Source organism: Lathamus discolor, chromosome 4 (assembly GCF_037157495.1).
Source record: "Lathamus discolor isolate bLatDis1 chromosome 4, bLatDis1.hap1, whole genome shotgun sequence".
Taxonomy (NCBI): Eukaryota; Metazoa; Chordata; class Aves; order Psittaciformes; family Psittacidae; genus Lathamus; species Lathamus discolor.
Window position 1 is genome coordinate 125,462,640 of NC_088887.1, and position 18,555 is coordinate 125,481,194.

Here is an 18,555-nt window from a genome sequence, read left to right on the forward strand (position 1 = left end):
CAAGGGGATGTTGAGGAACTACATAGCTTCGTTGTCCTGTTCTCTGAGACCATGTTCATTGTTATGGGGCCAGTCATGCCCAGGTGGTCTCCAGTCCACAGTCTTCCACAAAGCATGCCCCATCCTGGTCTGCTCATCTCATTAGGAGTCATGGTGCACTTGCCTACAGCCATGGAGCTGTTGCTCAGAGCATGCAGGCTTGTCAAGCAGCAGGCTGCACAGTCAGATCTCATGGGTCAGAGCATCCTTGCATATTCATGCTGCAGCTCTGTGGCCTCCCATGCTAGCTTCATGCTAGCTTCATGACCTGCTGGCAAGCAGCATCCATCACAGTGACAAAAGGAGGCAGGAGAGTCCACGGAGGGACTCCAAGAGTAGATCACACCATGGCGGACAAGTTATATGTGCCTCCTTGTCCTGTTGGGATGTTGCGTGATGTTGAAGAGCTCACTTAGGTGATGCTTCAAGCTAATGATGCCATGGGAGGTTTCAGCTGCAGTGACTTGGTGTGTTTGCTGCTTTGTGGGGCACAGGTTGTGTGGATCTCTTGTTAAGGGACTTTTAGCTTTCCCAGGATGCTGAGCTGGAGTTCTTGTCTCTTCCAGGCACAAGGGAGTCAGCATTTGTGTATGCCCTTTCTGCTGCTGCCATCAGCCACACCATTGCCAGAGCCTGCACCACCGGGGACCTCCCTGGCTGTTCCTGTGGTCCCATCCCAGGTGAGACACCTGGACCTGGGTATCGATGGGGAGGATGTGCAGACAACCTCAACTATGGTCTTATCATGGGGTCCAAATTTTCAGATGCTCCCATGAAGATGAAAAAATCAGGATCACAAGCCAATAAACTGATGCATCTGCACAACAGTGAAGTAGGGAGACAGGTAACAAATCCACGAGAGTTATTGTAATTGTACAATCATCCGTAGTGGTCGGTCGCTCTGTGAGGTTCAGTGTCTCTATCAGCTAGCAAAGGAGCAGGCTTCTCCCACATTGCTCTGAACTCCTTTGGCCTGCTGAAGTCTGTGGTGCTATAACCCACACTGGGACTCAGGAGGTCCTGAATGTTGTTATCAGCCCTATGATATAGACCCATGGGTGGGATGTTTCATTGCCACCCTCTCCACAGCCAAGGATGGCTCTGGCTTGCTTATACCCCAGGAGGTGTGGTGGGGATGGGTCCCGTCGTGCTCTGCCAAGGGCGTTGCACAGGCAAAGTGCTGTGTAAGCGTGGAGGATTATCATCTGCCAGATGCATCCAACAGCAGCTGCCTCCCTCCCAGCCATCATCCCCTGCAGCCAGGAGGGATGAGTCCTCCTTTCCAAACTGTTTTCCTAGTGATTATTCCCATATCTGGCAGAAGCCGCTTTTAACAGCTTGCATCCAGCGGAGGGATAATGCTTCCCATGTGCAGCGCTTGGTGCGCACCGAGGTGTAAATCCCTATCTCAGCCCTCCACGCAGTGGAGAAATGGGTAGGGGGCTGTAAAGCTGAGCCCTGCACCCATCTCTGGGGATGCAGTGTGGTTCCCAAGGCTGGTCCTCCCACACAGCTTGGACCTTTCCAGGCCACTGGAGAGAGTAAACCTTGGAGCATGTTAAGCTCATTGGCAGCTTCCTGTGTAGCTACAGGCTGAACTCACCTTTGCAGAGCACAACCATGCCAAACCTGCCTCCTCTGGGTGTTTTACCCTACCATTCCCACTCTATCTGATTTATTTTTTCATGATGTTTTAAGCTTTTGTTTTAATTTCAATGGGAAAAATCTTCGTTTGGGACACAGCGTTGCCATGGCTGCTGGATTCAGCCCTTCTTAGTGGCGTCCCACCAAAATTAAACTAGTGCAGAACCAAAGTAAAAGGCTCTTCTGGCCCCATAGCCAGGCAGGGTGAGAATGCCCTGAATTCATCTGAGCCTTGACATCTTTTGCCCAAAGAGCTGCTGAGGGCAGATATGGATGTTAATGGCCTATTTAATGGAATGCTTTGATTTCCAGCTCCTTAGGAATTTGGGGGGGGGGGGGGGGGGAATGCAGCCCTTTTGTTCTTTTGCATCTGATCAAAATGCAAAATGCTTTTCTGTCTGCTGGCTGCAAAAGTACCTTGGTGAAAGCAGTATTGCGATAACCCTAACTATTCCGTGATCCCATGATAGCGATCACCAAGGAGTTGTTTGGTGTCTCATTCCCTTTGCACGGGAGCTGCTCTAGAGTGACTGCGCAGAAATCAGAGCAGCATTCCTTTTCTATAGCACACCCTACTAAGAAAGTGCTTTCTTTAGCAAGCTTGTGAGATGTTTGGAGGTAAGAGAAGGGCATTTCTTAACTCCTGCCTTCCTTTTTGCAGGTCTTGAAAGCCTCTCTTGAAATGAAATGTAAGTGCCATGGAGTTTCTGGGTCATGCTCTATCAAGACCTGTTGGAAAGGCCTTCAAGAGCTGCGAGACATTGCATTGGACCTCAAAAACAAGTATTTATCAGCCACCAAGGTCGTTCACCGGCCCATGGGCACACGCAAATACCTCGTGCCAAAGGATATTGATATCAGGCCGGTTAAAGAGACAGAGCTGATTTACCTGCAGAGCTCACCTGATTTCTGCATGAAGAATGAAAAAGTGGGGTCGCACGGGACCCAGGACAGGTGAGGGTTTCTGCAGTGGATGCTGACTGTGCTCTGAGCCCCAAAGAGGGAAGGGGAAGAGGGGAACATGTATGGATGAGAGGCAAATATCCATATGCATGCAGGTCAAGGGTAACGCTAACTCATGGTGTGGTCTATGGATACCTAAGTGATGGCTGTGGTCAAAAAAGGGGCTGCAATCCCTTGCATTGTACAGGCAGGCACAAGATACCTTTGGAAATCCCCCACACCTCCACAGCAGCTCATAATGATCAAACAGATGCTTTATGCTGTGTTGATACCCTCCAAGTCATTTCCGGCAGTCACTGCTGATGTGATGAGTTGTTACTCTACTGTAAGGCTCCTGTAAGTAGGCAAGTGTTGACTCCATTATGACCAGCACTCTTAGGCAGCATTAAAATGCCCTGATAGCCACAAAGGTTATGTTTTAGGGTGGTTTTTTTTTCCACTGCATTTAAAAAATCCAGGTGTGTTTGTGGTTTTTGTGTCTCTGCAGAGGAATTTCTTCATCTCATTAATATTAGTGATTTAAAGTCACCCTACCCAGCCATCAGTGGGTATGGTTCTGTCCCCTTTCACAGGCAGCAGACATGCTTGTCTCTTCCGTGATCTGTTTAATTCCACCCAAGACAAACCATTTCCATGTTTCAGCAGTCTGAGTATCATCTCTAAGTGGGTAGCAGACCCTTTGACAGCCAAATAGCTGTGGTTTTCAAGATGTCTCATTAGTTGCTATCTGCTGGCTGGGCTTTCTTTATGTAGTTATCATCATTCATCTTTGCTCTTAGTGTTACTTTATGGTGAAGACTTGGACAGTCCAGTTGCAAGGAGCATGTGCCTGCCCTTTTGTGGGGTGTTTTCACTCTAACTCTTGTTGGATATAGTGGTAATATAGTGTTCAAGGCCAGGTTGGATGAAGCCTTGGGTGGGATGGTTTAGTGTGAGGTGTCCCTGCCCATGGCAGGGGGGTTGGAACTGGATGATCTTGAGGTCCTTTCCAAGCCTAACTATTCTATGATTCTATTCTATGATTTCTATGTAATTGGACTGCTTTGGTTCAGTGGATGGAAGGCTTTGCTGTAGTGAAAATGAAGTGAATGACCCAAATGCAGAAAAGATACTCTTTGGATATCTTTGATTCATACGAAGTGTTTAGTGGGGGGACTTTATAAGCTATCGTTTTGGCAATGGCCATTTAATCTGGAACTGCAACTCTGTCGACAATACATCACCATTTAACTGCTGGAACCGATCAGGAGATGAAGACAGTTGAGTGAGACGAGTGTTTCCGTTTTGTTGTCTGATGTTTCGGGCCACTTTTAGTTTTGTATCCTCCAAAACCACTGGCTTGACTGCTCTACAACAGCGCTTGTCTGGCAGCATTGTGGAGGGAACACCAGGCTGATGCTCATTGCCAGCCCAGTGGTGGAGCAGTGATTAGCAAGTGAAGATGTTTATGAGTCACTGAGGACTGTAGGGAAACTATGTGTGTTCAACCCGGGCTTTCTGAGGGAAAATGTAATGTGAGTGGAAGCTGTGTTTTTGTAGATTTGTATGGATTTTGACAAATTTGTGTCTCGAAAAAGGCCTCTTTGTTGTGTGCTTTGCAATGAAAAGAACTCTGGAGGTCATTTGGAAATTAATTTTATAGGAATTGTGTGAAATCAACAGACTGTGTCAAAACCAAACCGAATCCATTCCAGATTTGCCAAGCTAAACATTTTCCATGAGCTGAAACCCTTTCAAGGGAGAGGCATGGCTGCTTCTTCATCTAATTTCATTTCACCGCAGATTTCTGCCTTTTTATCCCAGCTAAGGATGAAAACTATGTCAAGTCCTTGACTGATGTGTTGTTTTCTTTTCCCTTCTGAGGATAGGAAAATGTGTATTGCAGGCATCCGTTTATCCTGAGCTGGGCGACAGCAGTGATTGTGAGCCTGCCAGGCAAGGGTCCAAAGGAAGTGAGATTGAGTGAGGATTTAGAGGCCCGAGATATTAAGGCAGGAGGGGATGGCTTTCAAAAGGAACCTGTCAAGAAATGCTCCTGATGTTCAAGACGATGACGGCTGTGGGAGGGGAGGAGGGTGAGATAGTCCTGTGCTGAGCTGCAGGCATCTCTCAGGCCAAGTTTTAAGGTCACGTGTAGTTACGCTCATTTTCATCACAGTCCATCTGCAGGCTCTTGATGCCTGGTGTCTCCGAATTGGCACGAGTAACACAAGCCATAGCATCCCCCTTTCTGCATTGAAACAGCAGAGGAAATAAGTGTAAAATGCACACAATGTGTTTGTGGATCAGATCCGTGCTTTCTGAGGGGAGCAGGGAGAAGGAGGGGATCTAGCTGGATGTGGATCTGAGCAATATGGCCTAGTGGAAGGTACCCCTGCTCATTGCAGGGGGGTTGGAACTAGATAAGCTTTAAGGGCTCTTCCAACCCAAGCCATTCTATGATTCCTTAACCTTCTCCTCCCATGGATGCCTGTTTCCCTTCACAATTATTCTCTCATGAAGATGACATCTAAATGTATTTTAAATGCAGTGGCTCTGTTCCAGCTGGCCGTGGGGCTGCAGATAGCGCCTAATGACAGGGATGAGGAAGAAGGAACACAAAAGGGATGCTGTTAGAGAGGGCAGGGGAAGATGTGGCTCGTGCTTACTCTGCTAAGTAAAACACTTGAATGGAAATAACCCGAGCAGGTTTTTATTGTGTAAGTAAAATCCCGGAGGCGTTTTAACACTTTATCCTTGTGCACATTAATTTCTTCTGGGGGGAGATCCTGCTGCTTCTTACTAGGCTAATTGTTAAGGTCTTTTATGGCAAATGCAATCAAAAAGGGATTTTTAGTAGTGGTCCCTCACTTCCTTTTCTCTCTTCTTCCACCATCTGCCTGTTCCCTCTTTGGCCTTATTCTGGCCATGAGCGTGCGTGCAGGGATCAGCTCGCAGTGTGTTACAGTGCACACCCTGACCACCGTGGTCCAAGAGACTTTGATTTGGGCATCTCCAGCATCTTTCCAGTCCTGCTTTCTGCCTTCAATGGGGTGCAGAGAGGAGGAGACACCATTAGCAATGTCGTTCATCATAGAATTGTTTGTGTTGGAAGGGACCTTAAAGCTCCTCCAGCTCCAACCCCTGCCACGGACAGGGACCCCTTCCACTGGAGCAGCTTGCTCCAAGCCCCTGTGTCCAACCTGGCCTTGAGCACTGCCAGGGATGGGGCAGCCACAGCTTCTCTGGGCACCCTGTGCCAGCGCCTCAGCACCCTCCCAGGGAAGAGCTTCTGCCTAAGAGCTCAGCTCAGTCTCCCCTCGAGCAGGTTCAAGCCATTCCCCTTGGCCTGTCCCTACAGGCCCTTGGCCCAAGCCCCTCTCCATGTTTCTTGTCCTCAAAAATGGATAGTTTTGCATCATATAGAGAAAAAGTCCTTTCCCTCCACCCTTTCCCCCAGGCCTGGTGCTTGCTCGAAGCATGCTGGAAGGAAGACAGTGGTTGATGGCTCAGTTGCAACACCTCAGACATATTGTGTTTCAGTACATACTGCAGGGAACAACCCTGCACTGGCAGGTGGGTGGAAGGGATAATCTAATTGGTGGCTTCCATCTCCGTAAGTATCCCTTGCATGATGTGGACTTGTGTGGTTTCCAGGCAGGAAAGGGAATTGAGTGACCTTGTAGTGGAATCGCATGAAAATCCACTCGGAAAAGGTTCACTTGGGTGCTCAAAACCCTTTCAGAGCTCTTTGCTGAAAGGATTTCAGTCTTCTTCGGAACAAGCCTGAAATGTTTTCTGAGATGCCTTTCCCTTTCTTAGTCAGTTGAAATAAGTAATGGTTTGGAAACCCGCTTGCCTCCAAGCACTTGGGGTGCATCCAGATTCCAAAGTCAGGGAGCTCGACCCAAACCTGAGATTTGAAGCCTCTTTGAAGTGCTCAAAATCTGATTAAGGAGCTGAGTTTTGCAACCGGTGTCCAAGGCTCCTGCAAACAGGCTTGTTGCAACCACAGCCCTCATCGACTCCAGCCAAACCCCATGTGCTTTTGTGCCACCATCAGGGTTTCATAGCCAAAGAAAGAATAGTCTGGATTAAAACCTGAAGGAGCTGATGTGCAGAGCAGCAAGTGGATTGTACAGATTTCCATACAACAAATTAGCCACTGGGGTTGGAACTGGATGATCTTAAGGTCCTTTCCAACCCTGACTATTCTATGATTCGATGTTCCCATTTCAGAGCTTTCTCGGATAGAAGCTCCCTATAGCTCATCTTTTAACAGGGTAATTCAGTTTCTCCTGCCGGGAAATTTTGCTGCTGGCTTTGAGTAAATGGGGAATAATAATTTATTGCCCTAAATAATAGCAGATTATAAACTTGAGATCTCTTGTGTGAGAAAAGAAGCAAAAGTATTAACCTTCTTTATCAGTTGGGTGCAATGTATCACGTTTCAAAGGCTGTTTAAGGTCCCTTAAGGGATCCAAGGCAAGGGAAATGCTGCCATGCATGCAAAAGCCTTGCAGAGATAACCAAGCTGCTTATTACTGATCTTTCCTAGAGCAGTTTTGGAGCCAAGTGAATGCTGTTTCCTCCCTGCTGAAGATGGGAAGGAGCTCTCTTTCTTACACTGCAGAACTGGGGCTGTAATGTCTTGCTGCAGCTCATCTGGGTTAGTTAGCCACCACTCCTTAGGTGATTCACTCTGGCAATGGATGTGGCTGCTCTTTGGTGATTGCTCCTTGCTTATGTATTCATAGAATCATAGAATAGTTAGGGTTGGAAAGGACCTCAAGATCATCCAGTTCCAACCCCCCTGCCATGGGCAGGGACACCTCACACTAAACCATCCCACACAAGGCTTCATCCAACCTGGCCTTGAACACTGCCAGGGATGGAGCACTCACAACCTCCCTGGGCAACCCATTCCAGTGCCTCAGCACCCTCACAGGAAAGAATTTCCTCCTTAGATCCAATCTAAACTTCCCCTGTTTAAGTTTTAACCCGTTACCCCTTGTCCTGTCACTGCAGTCCTTTTCTGCAGCATTATTAGTCTTAAGTGGCTCCCAAGCTGTCTTAGGCTGGTATATTTTCTTGCATAGGAACACACATGAGCATGCAACTAGTGCTTGATGATGACTGCAAAGACTACATGGCTGGTACCTCTTTGGCATCTTGGTGGTCCCAGCAGTGGGACTGGTCAAACGCTGCAGAGAACAGTGGTTTTCAGTGTTCAATGGCAGCCCTTGCTACTACTTGTTCGCTGCCACCTCAAAGGTATGCTTTGCATTGCACGGGTGATGGAACTTCTTAGCAGAAGCACTCATATTTAGGTGATAGAGTGGTAGTTACGGGTAGATAACAGCATTTGGTGTTTGGTTTTTGTTACAACCTCTTTCAGTTTCTGTCCCTCAGTACGGGCACAAGAAGTGATACAGCGAACTTTGCCTTTGAGTAGCTCATAATGTGTGTGATGATTTAGCAATTTTGGGAGCTGTTTCCACGTGTGCCACCTTTTTTTCATGGGACCCAACAAGTGATGAATAACAAACAGCAAATACCTCTTCTGTGAGTGTCCTGGAAGCGTAAGAAGGGGGAAGTCAGAAATAGGCAGCTTTCCGTTCCTCCCACCTGCAGTGCTATTTCTGCTTTCCCGGGGCAATGCGCTCATAGCCAGTGCCCGTTTCAGTATTTGGGCCAGCTGTGTTTTGGGGCGGCTTTTTCTAGTTAATCCCTAGGGAAGTCTGAGCCCTTCCCACTTTGAGAGACCTGGATTTGACCAGAAAGTTTCCTGACCAGATTTGTGAATCATAAATTTAACGGTGGAAAGAGTAATTTCACACAGTAAAATTACAGTGGGCAGTGAATTAGGGAACAAAATACTGCAGCCAGCTCTCCTAAATGTGTTTAATCCCTCTGCATCAAACCAGTGTTAGAGTTAAGGAATATCAGGGTTAGGAATGGCTTTCCACAAAGCCTGATCTTATTTAGGAGCAAGACGGAGCTGAGATTACCTAGTTACTGAAGGTATTTGTGTATGCTGGTTTTAAAGTTTCCCTAAACAACTTGTTTTAGGGTTTTATTATCCTCAGAGTTATGTTTTTCTTAATCTGACTTCAAACTAATCGGAAATCAAACTCAATTCTTTCCTCTGCATATAAAGAGCATTCGTTCTCTCTCATTTTTTGCAATGATCTTTTATAGATGGGAAGAGGCACCTTACAAACTTCCCTACATCAGTTCCTTTGTCCTTTTCCTCTTTCTCAGCTGCTCCTCTGGTCCTCCTGGGAACACTCCCACATTTGTCTGTATCTTTCTCAAACTGTGCTGCTTACTTTGCATTTTAATCCATGCTCTCAGCTCCTTTTGCCCCAGCCTTATCCACAAGTTTGGAAGCTCCTTCTCTACTCCTCATTAATGAAAATACAGGCTGGTTCCAGGATCTCCCTCGACATCTCCTCGCTGACATGTACTATTGATAACTCTCTTTGGTACGGTTGTTCAGCATCGGTCTCTAGTCATTCCTCGTCGATGAGAAAGCAATTTAAAAGTAGTTAAGATTCTGCCCTCAAAATCTTCCCTAAAGCTGTACACTTTGATGTATTTTTAGCGTTGTCCATTGTGCTACACATCTCCAGGGGCATTTGAGTTATTTTTCTCTTTCTTTCTTTTATTTACTGCTGTAAGGCTTGACATTCCCAGAGCAAGGGGCACCAAAGGAACGAATAGGGATTTGATTTAAAAGAGAGAAAGCGAATTACTTCTTTACGCAGCAGTACTGTCTTTTGGGACTTGTGGCTGCTGGAGTTCATGGAGGCAGATGGTTTCCCTGAGGTCGGAAAGGGATGAAACAAGCCCATGGCCAAGATGTCCACAAGGGGATACTGAGATGTCTAGTCAGGAATATACCTTCTATCATCCTTAATGTAACAGCCCAGGTGCTGGTGATGTATGAGGAAAAGGACTATAGAAAGTGGCTGGATTTGTGTTTTCCTCCCTAAAAAATCATCTCCCACGGCCACTGGGAGATGTATTGGGCCAGGCAGGCAGTTGTGACCCAGAATGAGTTTTAGATATACATATGCATATATATATATATATATGCATAAGCAGCTTCCACTTAGCAATAGGACTGGTGGGATGAGGTCCCAGTGGACATCTGACCCATTACTTAGGGTGAAACATTACAGACCTGGTCTCAGTGTGTCTCTCAGATGCCAGATGGGCAACCAAAAACTCTATTCTTATATCTGCTGGTGGGACAGAAATGAACTGGCATCCCCAGCAAAACTAAGTGTGGCTGCCCCATCCCTGGCAGTGTTCAGGGCCAGGCTGGAAGGGGCTTGGAGCAACCTGCTCGAGTGAAGGTGTCCTTGCCCGTGGCAGGGGTTGGAACTGGATGAGCTTTAAGGTCCCTTCCAGCCCAAACCATTCTTTGATTCCATGATCTCCCCATAGCTTTTAAAATGAAAATCCCCCAGGAGGTAACTATGAGATGCATTAGCTTCTCCAGCTGGAGAAAGACTCTTAGAAGTGCTGTGATGTCCTTCACCATCTCTGCTGAGGAGCCACCCCATGATGATGCTCTATGATGTTTCTCCAAATGAGGGCTGGAAGGGGCTGATTTTGGACAGGCGTATTGAGTGAGATTTGTCCAGTCAGCAGGGCTGACCTCCTCCCTTCTTACACAGAATCACAGAATCACAGAATCCCAAGGGTTGGAAGGGACCTCAAAAGATCATCTAGTCCAAACCCCCTGCAAGAGCAGGGTAACCTACAGTACATCACACAGGAACTTGTCCAGGCGGGCCTTGAATATCTCCAGTGTAGGAGACTCCACAACCCCCCTGGGCAACCTGTTCCAGTGCTCTGTCACTCTTACAGTAAAGAAGTTCTTCCTGATGTTAACGTGGAACTTCCTATGCTCCAGTTTACACCCATTGCCCCTTGTCCTATCACTGGATATCACTGAAAAAAGCCTAGCTCCATCATCCTGACACCTACCCTTTACATATTTGTAAACATTGATGAGGTCACCCCTCAGTCTCCTCTTTTGCAAGCTAAAGAGACCCAGCTCCCTCAGCCTCTCCTCATAAGGGAGATGTTCCACCCCCTTAATCATCTTTGTGGCTCTGCGCTGGACTCCTTCAAGCAATTCCCTGTCCTTCTTGAACAGAGGGGCCCAGAACTGGACGCAATATTCCAGATGCGGCCTCACCAAGGCTGAGTAGAGGGGGAGGAGAACCTCTCTTGACCTACTAACCACTCCCTTTCTAATGCACCCTAAGATGCCATTTGCCTTCTTGGCCACAAGAGCACATTGCTGGCTCATGGTCATCCTCCTATCCACCAGGACCCCCAGGTCCCTTTCCCCTTCACTACTTTCCAGCAGGTCAACCCCCAACCTGTACTGGTACATGGGGTTGTTCTTCCCCAGATGCAAGACTCTACACTTGCCCTTGTTAAATTTACATAAAGAAGGAAAACGCACTGTGACAATGTGAAAGCCTGTTCCTGAGCCAGGACCTTGGCTGGGATTACGCCTGAAGCATCATTTTTCACCGGTCTTCCAAGTGCTTGTAGAGGTTACGGTGTTGTGTTAAGATGCAATCGCCTGCCTTCGTGTTTTCTCTCTGGGGCTCAGGAGGAGGGCATTTCTCTGAGTTGCTGGAATCGTGCTGGACCAAGCCCAAAACAAATGAGATTGAACTTAACCCATCAGCAGGGAGCTTGGTGAGACCGCAGCCGCGGGCTCTGAAAGCAGATGCTCGAGGGCAGCTTCTGTGGGTAAACTCTGGTCTTTGGGCTCCTTTGTCTTCTCCCACTTGCTTTTTGTATGTATAGATACAGCTGAGAAAGTAACTCTGCTTCAGCTTGTTTAAAGAAAAAATAAAGATAATTCATCCAGGCCTATACTTTAAAATAGAAAACACAATCTCTGGTGAGTGGCATTGTAGGAAAAGTCTTCTAGAAGCCCATTTAAGTTCAGGATGGGGTCAAATGCTTTGTTTTGGCTATTCAACCCATCCATCCAGAATGTCCCTGTGCTTTTATCCAGGAGTGAGGGAAGATCGTGGATTTTTAAATGAGATTTGGGTTTTTTTTTCCTTTTTATTTCAGACTGGGTAGGATGGGGACATGTATGGAAAGGAATATCTCATAGTAGATCCACTCATTTTCTACAAACTGCAGGAGTGGGTACAAGGAAAGGGAGATTCTCAGGTCCCAACAGAGCAGGTAGAAGAGTTTTGCTCTGTGAATAGGGTAAAATTGGCTGTTGGGTGCTTTGTACATTTGAGGAATGAATGTCCTCAGTGGTGAACTGGAGCCAGAATGGACCCATAGAATCATAGAATAGTTAGGGTTGGAAAGGACCTTAAGCTCATCCAGTTCCGACCCCCGGCCATGGGCAGGGACACCTCACAGTAAACCATGGCACCCAAGGCTCTGTCCAACCTGGCCTTGAGCATTGACAGGGATGGAGCACTCACAACCTCCCTGGGCAACCCATTCCAGTGCCTCAGCACCCTCACAGTAAAGAACTTCTTCCTTATATCCAATCTAAACTTCCTCTGTTTAAGTTTGAATCCGTTACCCCTTGTCCTGTCACTACAGTCCCTAATGAAGAGTCCCTCTCCAGCATCCTTATAGCCCCCTTCAGACACTGGAAGCTGCTGTGAGGTCCCCACGCAGCTTCTCTTCTCCAGGCTGAACAGCCCCAACTTCCTCAGCCTATCCTCATACAAGAGGTGCTCCAATCTATTCCTTTTCTTGGCCATTTTAATGAGCTGTCAGCAGGAGGTGGCAGGGATGCACTGCGCATCCATCACCACACCTCTGCAGACTCCCCATCCTCCTTAGGTGAACAGCCTGGCATCCACCTTTCCATCTGCCGGTAAAGCTGAGTAAGGATGTCAAATACCCTCCCCTCTCCTAATGTCAACAGGCCTATATGTGAACCTTTGCTCCGAATATTTAATGCATTTACTAATACATTTATGAGGAGTCATTTGGAGGTTTCCTGGCGGAGGGGCCCTGGCTCGCAGGGGCGGTAACAACGCCTTTGGTTCAGCGTTCGGCAAACACGCTCAGTGTGGCTGCAGACCTCGGCTTCGGCAGAGGCTTTCAAAGGCTGGTAAATATTTACACAAGTCCGAAAAGATGGGGAGCATAAAAGGGGAGGGCCTTTACACACTGAACCTGGAGAGGAATGCGAGTCAGGAATAACAAACAGGAGGCCCGCCTGAGTCAGGAGAAAAGAAAGGAAGAACGAGGACAAAATCTCAACACCTCATTAATCCCGCAACTTCTCCTAAAGCATTACCTCATGAGGAATTCCTATAAATCTCATGGATTTGTTTTCGTCTATTAATGGAGTGCTCAGCTCATGCTTCTCTCTCTTTTCTTTGCCCCTGAACCAGCCTTAGAATGTTTCTAGACAAATAGCCATGCAGAACAAGATTTCTCCATCCTTAGAAGTGTTTAAGGCCAGGCTGAACGGGCTTGGAGCAAGCTGCTCTAGTGGAAGGTGTCCCTGCCCATGGCAGGGGGTTGGAACTGGATGAGCTTTAAGGTCCTTTCCAACCCAAACCATCCTATGATCCTATGCCAGCAATTGCTCCATTCTCCATCCCACCTTTCTCACAGTAGCTTCCAGACTCCACTGATTTCACAGCTCCATGGTCTTGGGTGCATAGTGAGATCTGTTACCCTACAGTGCTACTGTCCAGCCAAGCACCTGACCAAACAAGAACACTTCCACCATGGGCTGTTTTTACAGCCCATGGAGAAACAGCATCTCTAGGACATGCTTCATTGCATCCGAAATGGGTTGGATGGATTGACGTGGGCTTTCATGTCAACTGTGATCCAAATGACCCAGCTGAGTACGGCTGGGTCAAAATATGCCAAGCTGGGTCCAAATGACCCAACCTGCCATATTTTAGGAGAAAGAAATAGCTGGTTTTTGAGAACGGCTGTGGATCCATGATCAATGCATCAGTTCTGGGAATGGCTGGGGATCCATGGCCAATGCATCAGTTCTGGGAATGGCTGTGGATCCATGACCAATGGATCAGTGAAAGAGAATCCCCAATCCACAAGTTACATCTGAAACCCTCACCCCAGCCACTTGCAAGTGAACAAAGCGAGGCAACCCAACACAAGGGCCGACTTACCCTGACGAGTCTGGCTTTAATTAAAAGCAGAAGCAAAACAAGCAGTGGAAGTCCGTGTGATATTTGGCGACTTGTCATCCTACACCGGGCCCCCGCTGCGCCGCCTGCTCCTGGGTCAGCACTCGGGGTGTTACAGTGCCAGCTCCCCGGCTGCTCTACCGTGCTGGGAGCCGCTTTGAGGGGAGAAAGTGCAGAGTCCAGCCCTGCCAGTATCGGTTGTGATTTCCCTGATAGTGTCAGGGCTGGATAGTGGCTGTAACAGCCTGTTTGGGAGCTTTCCCAGCCCTGAATCATTGGCGTGGAGCCTGTGCAAATACTCTGTGCCTGCAGGGTTTCTCCTCCATCCTTTGCAGGTTAGGTAGTGTTGGACAAACATCGGTGTTTGGTTTTTAAGGTATCATCTCCTTTCTAGCTTCTTTCAAACGGCTTTGGAGCCTGCCTGGGGGTGCAGATTGCAGGGACTATGAGGTTTTGATTTGGTGGAGGTATCATGGTTTGCTTGTCTGTCTGTACATGAGCTGGGTCCTGCCTTGCCTGACAGGGAGCCTGAATGCTGCTGAGCCCGAACTGAGGGTCAGAACAGGAGTTTAATGCTAGTTTGGGTGTCAGAGCTGGTGATGTGAGTGGAGCCCTGGGGCTCTCCCTGCCTCCCTTGAAGGTGTCGAGGGCTGCTTGGCTGGGTGCTCACCCCTGCCATGCGCTGGCTGCAGCTGAGATGCAACCGTGCTGCCATCACCCAGCGCCTTGCAGAGCTGTCAGGTCCCAGCACCACCACGAGGCAGTGCTTTGGAAAGCCCTGCGGGGAAAGGAGTGTGAGCAGCAGGTTGGAGGAGGTGATCCTGCCCCTTTACTCTCGTGAGACCCCACTTGCAGCACTGGGTGCAGCGCTGGTGTCCTCTACATAAGGAGGACATGGAGCTGTTGGAGCAAAGCCAGAGGAGGCCATGAGGATGATCAGGGGCTGGAGCAGCTCCTGTATGGAGCCAGGCTGAGAGCATTGGGGCTGTTGAGCCTGGAGAAGAGAAGCTGCGTGGAGACCTCAGAGCAGCTTCCAGTGTCTGAAGGGGGCTAAAAGGATGCTGGAAAGGGGCTTTTCATCAGGGACTGCAGTGATAGGACAAGGGGTGATGGGTTCAAGCTTAAACAGAGGAGATTTAGGTTAGATATAAGGAAGAAGTTCTTTACTGTGAGAGTGGTGAGGCACTGGAAATTGTGAATACTCCATCCCTGGCAGTGTTCAAGGCCAGGCTGGACACAGGGGCTTGGAGCAAGCTGCTCTAGTGGAAGGGGTCCCTGCCTGTGGCAGGGGTTGGGCCTGGAGGAGCTTTAAAGTCCCTTCAACCCAAACCATTCTGTGATTTGCACTTGTTTACTCCGTATTCTTTCTTGCAGGCAATGCAACAAGACCTCCAATGGGAGTGACAGCTGTGACTTGATGTGCTGCGGCAGAGGCTACAACCCCTACATGGACAAAGTGGTGGAGCGATGCCACTGCAAGTACCACTGGTGCTGCTACGTGACCTGTAAAAAGTGCGAGAGGACTGTCGAGAGATACGTGTGCAAGTGAGATCCCTCCTGTCTCCACCCGGGAGCTGAGACGCCAGCGGCAGCCCGGCACTATACAGAGAAGAGAAATCATTTCCTCGACTAGACATCGTTTATCTTGTAAAGACACAGACTTGAAGGAAGATGGTAGGAGGAGAACAACAAGCATTCACACCAGTAAAAGGAAGACCCTTAAAACCCCAAACCAAATGTTTCCCCAGCCAATAAAATGCTCTCAGAGAAGACAAAAACTCATTCGGGATGTTATCTTCTTCCCGAATATTTCCTATGGTCGCCAATGATGTTCAGCCCTCAAGTGCCTTAGTATTCTGAGAAACAAAAGTAGAAAGCAACTCTTGTTTGAAAACAACTAAGGCTCACATTTACCTTCCAGCACAGGTACTCAGTCTGCATTAGGACCACCCCAAAAGGGATAAAGCTACGACTTCTCAGCAATAACTGCCTTTGTTGCCAAAGACTTTAAGCAGGGAAGCATCCATCCCGGATGATAAAGGTGGAAAGATTTCAGGTCAATCCCCTGAAATGAACAGTTAATTTTAACCTTTCTTTTACACAGGTCTGAGACTTTGAATTCATTGCTGCAGGAAAAGCTCTCCTTGCTTTATCCAGGCTGGATGGGGTTTTGAATTCAGCCATGCAAAAAATCCCTTGGGATCACTGAGGCAGAATAGAACTTTGTTGGGTCTATGAGATAGTAGTGGGGACGTTAGGATAAAATATCAAAGCGAAGGCATAATCCAGTGGGAAAGTGGAAAAAAACCCCAGCTCCTGCTCTCTTTCTGTCTTGCCCTTTGGGTACGATGCCCTTAGTCACATTGGGCCACATTGGGCTATCAAATCCTTAGGGAAATATGCCGCCGCCTCATTTTTTCCTATACAAACTATTGACCCAGCCCCAAGAAACTACAGAGAGGGGAGCAAGTCTGGTCCCGGCTGCAGGGAGCAGGGCAGCAGCTATTCCCAGCAGGAAGGAATGGGAACGTGTCAGTCCTTCACATGGCCCTGCCTTGAGGCAGCAGAGAACCACTATCTGTGGCTGTACATATTTTGTATGAGAACATACAGAAATATTTATATCTCCTGCTTTTGTCTACTCTGCTTCCTACATAAATATATCGATATGTTATAAACAAGCATTAACAATAGTATGAAATAAATGCTGAAGTTACTGGTGCAACAGCAAAATGTTAGCTTATTATGTTTCTCTCTCCTACTTGGAAAGCAACCCTGGTTCTCCTCCCAAGGATGGGAGAAGAGCATGGCTCAAGGCACTCGCTGGCGTGGGATAGAGAAGTTCCTTTATTCCCTGTCTCCCCAGCCTCTTCATTCGGAGCAGGATTAGCCAAGATACAGTCAAGAGAAGGAAACACAGCACTTGGAGAAAGGAAGAGTCACAGTTCTGACTCACACAGCCAGTCATTCACAGTCTAGGAGGTTCCTCGAGTGCATTGATGATAATTTCTTAATGCAAATGGTGGACGTACCAACTAGGGGAGCAGCGCTGCTAGATTTAGTACTCGCCAACAAGGAGGGTTTGGTCGAAGTGGTGACGGTCAATGGCAGCCTTGGCTGCAGTGACCATGAGATGGTGGAGTTTAGGATCCTGTGTGGGAGGAATAGAATACCTAGCAAAGCCACAGTTCTGGATTTCCGAAGGGCCAACTTTGGCCTCTTCAGTCAACTGCTAAGGGAAGTCTCATGGGAAAGTGTACTAGGCGGTAAAGGGGCTCAAGATAGTTGGTTAGCATTCAAGGACCGCTTCTTCCAAGCTCAGGATCGGAGCGTCCCAATGAGGAGGAAGTCAAGTAAGGGATCTAGGAGACCGGCGTGGTTAAACAAGGAGCTGCTGGGCAAACTCAAGTGGAAAAGGAGAATCTATGGATTATGGAAGGAGGGGCTGGCCGCTTGGGAGGAATATAGGACAGTTGTTAGAGGATGTAGGGAGGCAATTAGGACAGCTAAGGCCTCCTTGGAACTCAATCTTGCTAGTCGGGTTAAAGACAATAGAAAGGGCTTCTTCAAATACATAGCAAATAAAACTAAAACAAGAGGCAATATAGGCCCACTGCTGAACGAAGTGGGTACCCTGGAGACAGAGGATATAAAGAAGGCAGAGGTGCTGAATGCCTTCTTTGCCTCTGTCTTTACTCCTGCAGACTCTCCCCGAGGGCCCCGGATTTCTATAGCCCCAGAAGGAGTCAGGACAAAGGAGGAGTTTGCTTTGGTAGATGAGGATTGGGTTAGGGATCAGCTATGCAAACTGGACATCTGTAAATCGATGGGTCCGGATGGAATGCACCCACGGGTGCTGAGGGAGCTGGCGGAGGTCATTGCTAGGCCACTTTCCATCATCTTTGGTAAGTCGTGGGAGACGGGCGAGGTGCCTGAGGATTGGCGGATGGCAAAGGTCACACCAGTCTATAAGAAGGGCAAGAAGGAGGACCCGGGTAATTATAGACCGGTCAGCCTTACCTCCATCCCTGGAAAGGTGATGGAACAACTTATTCTTGACTCCATCACTAGGCATATCAAGGATGAGGGGGTCATTAAGAACAGCCAACATGGTTTTATGAGGGGGAAGTCATGTATGACCAACCTTATAGCCTTCTATGAGGAAGTGACTAGGTGGAGGGATGATGGTAGAGCGGTAGATGTAGTTTTTCTTGATTTCAGTAAGGCATTTGATACTGTCTCCCACAGCATCCTCATAGATAAGCTAAGGAAGTGTGGGCTTGACGATCAAGTAGTGAGGTGGATCGAGAACTGGTTGAAAGGAAGAAGGCAGAGAGTTGTGGTCAATGGCGCAGAATCTAGCTGGAGGTCTGTGACTAGTGGAGTTCCTCAGGGGTCGGTGCTGGGACCGGTGCTGTTTAATATTTTCATCAATGACCTGGATGAGGGAACTGAGTGCACCCTCAGCAAGTTTGCTGATGACACAAAACTGGGAGGAGTGGCTGACACACCAGAGGACTGTGCTGCCATTCAGCGAGACCTGGACAGGCTGGAGAGTTGGGCGGGGAGAAACTTGATGAAATTTAACAAGGGCAAGTGTAGAGTCTTGCATCTGGGGAAGAACAACCCCATGTACCAGTACAGGTTGGGGGTTGACCTGCTGGAAAGTAGTGAACGGGAAAGGGACCTGGGGGTCCTGGTGGATAGGAGGATGACCATGAGCCAGCAATGTGCTCTT

The 18,555-nt window shown here is 48.1% G+C and overlaps 1 protein-coding gene and 1 long non-coding RNA gene across 3 annotated transcripts in view; one reads left to right on the forward strand and one right to left on the reverse strand.

Annotated features, from left to right (window-relative positions):
* WNT11 (Wnt family member 11) overlaps positions 1-16,533 on the forward strand; it is a 29,458-nt gene extending 12,925 nt beyond the window's left edge. For both annotated transcript variants that reach the window (XM_065675898.1, XM_065675897.1), the window contains exons 4-6: positions 606-883; positions 2,345-2,637; positions 15,192-16,533. In XM_065675898.1, coding sequence (XP_065531970.1) covers positions 606-883; positions 2,345-2,637; positions 15,192-15,366 — 746 coding nt within the window. In that variant the 3' untranslated portion in view covers positions 15,367-16,533. The remainder of the gene's footprint in view (positions 1-605; positions 884-2,344; positions 2,638-15,191) is intronic.
* Positions 4,266-13,953, reverse strand: LOC136012860 (uncharacterized). The gene is made up of 2 exons (XR_010611994.1): positions 13,800-13,953; positions 4,266-4,876 (listed from the first exon to the last, which is right to left on the reverse strand). It is a non-coding gene; the product is annotated as an uncharacterized LOC136012860 (long non-coding RNA).
* Positions 16,534-18,555: the final 2,022 nt, after the last annotated feature.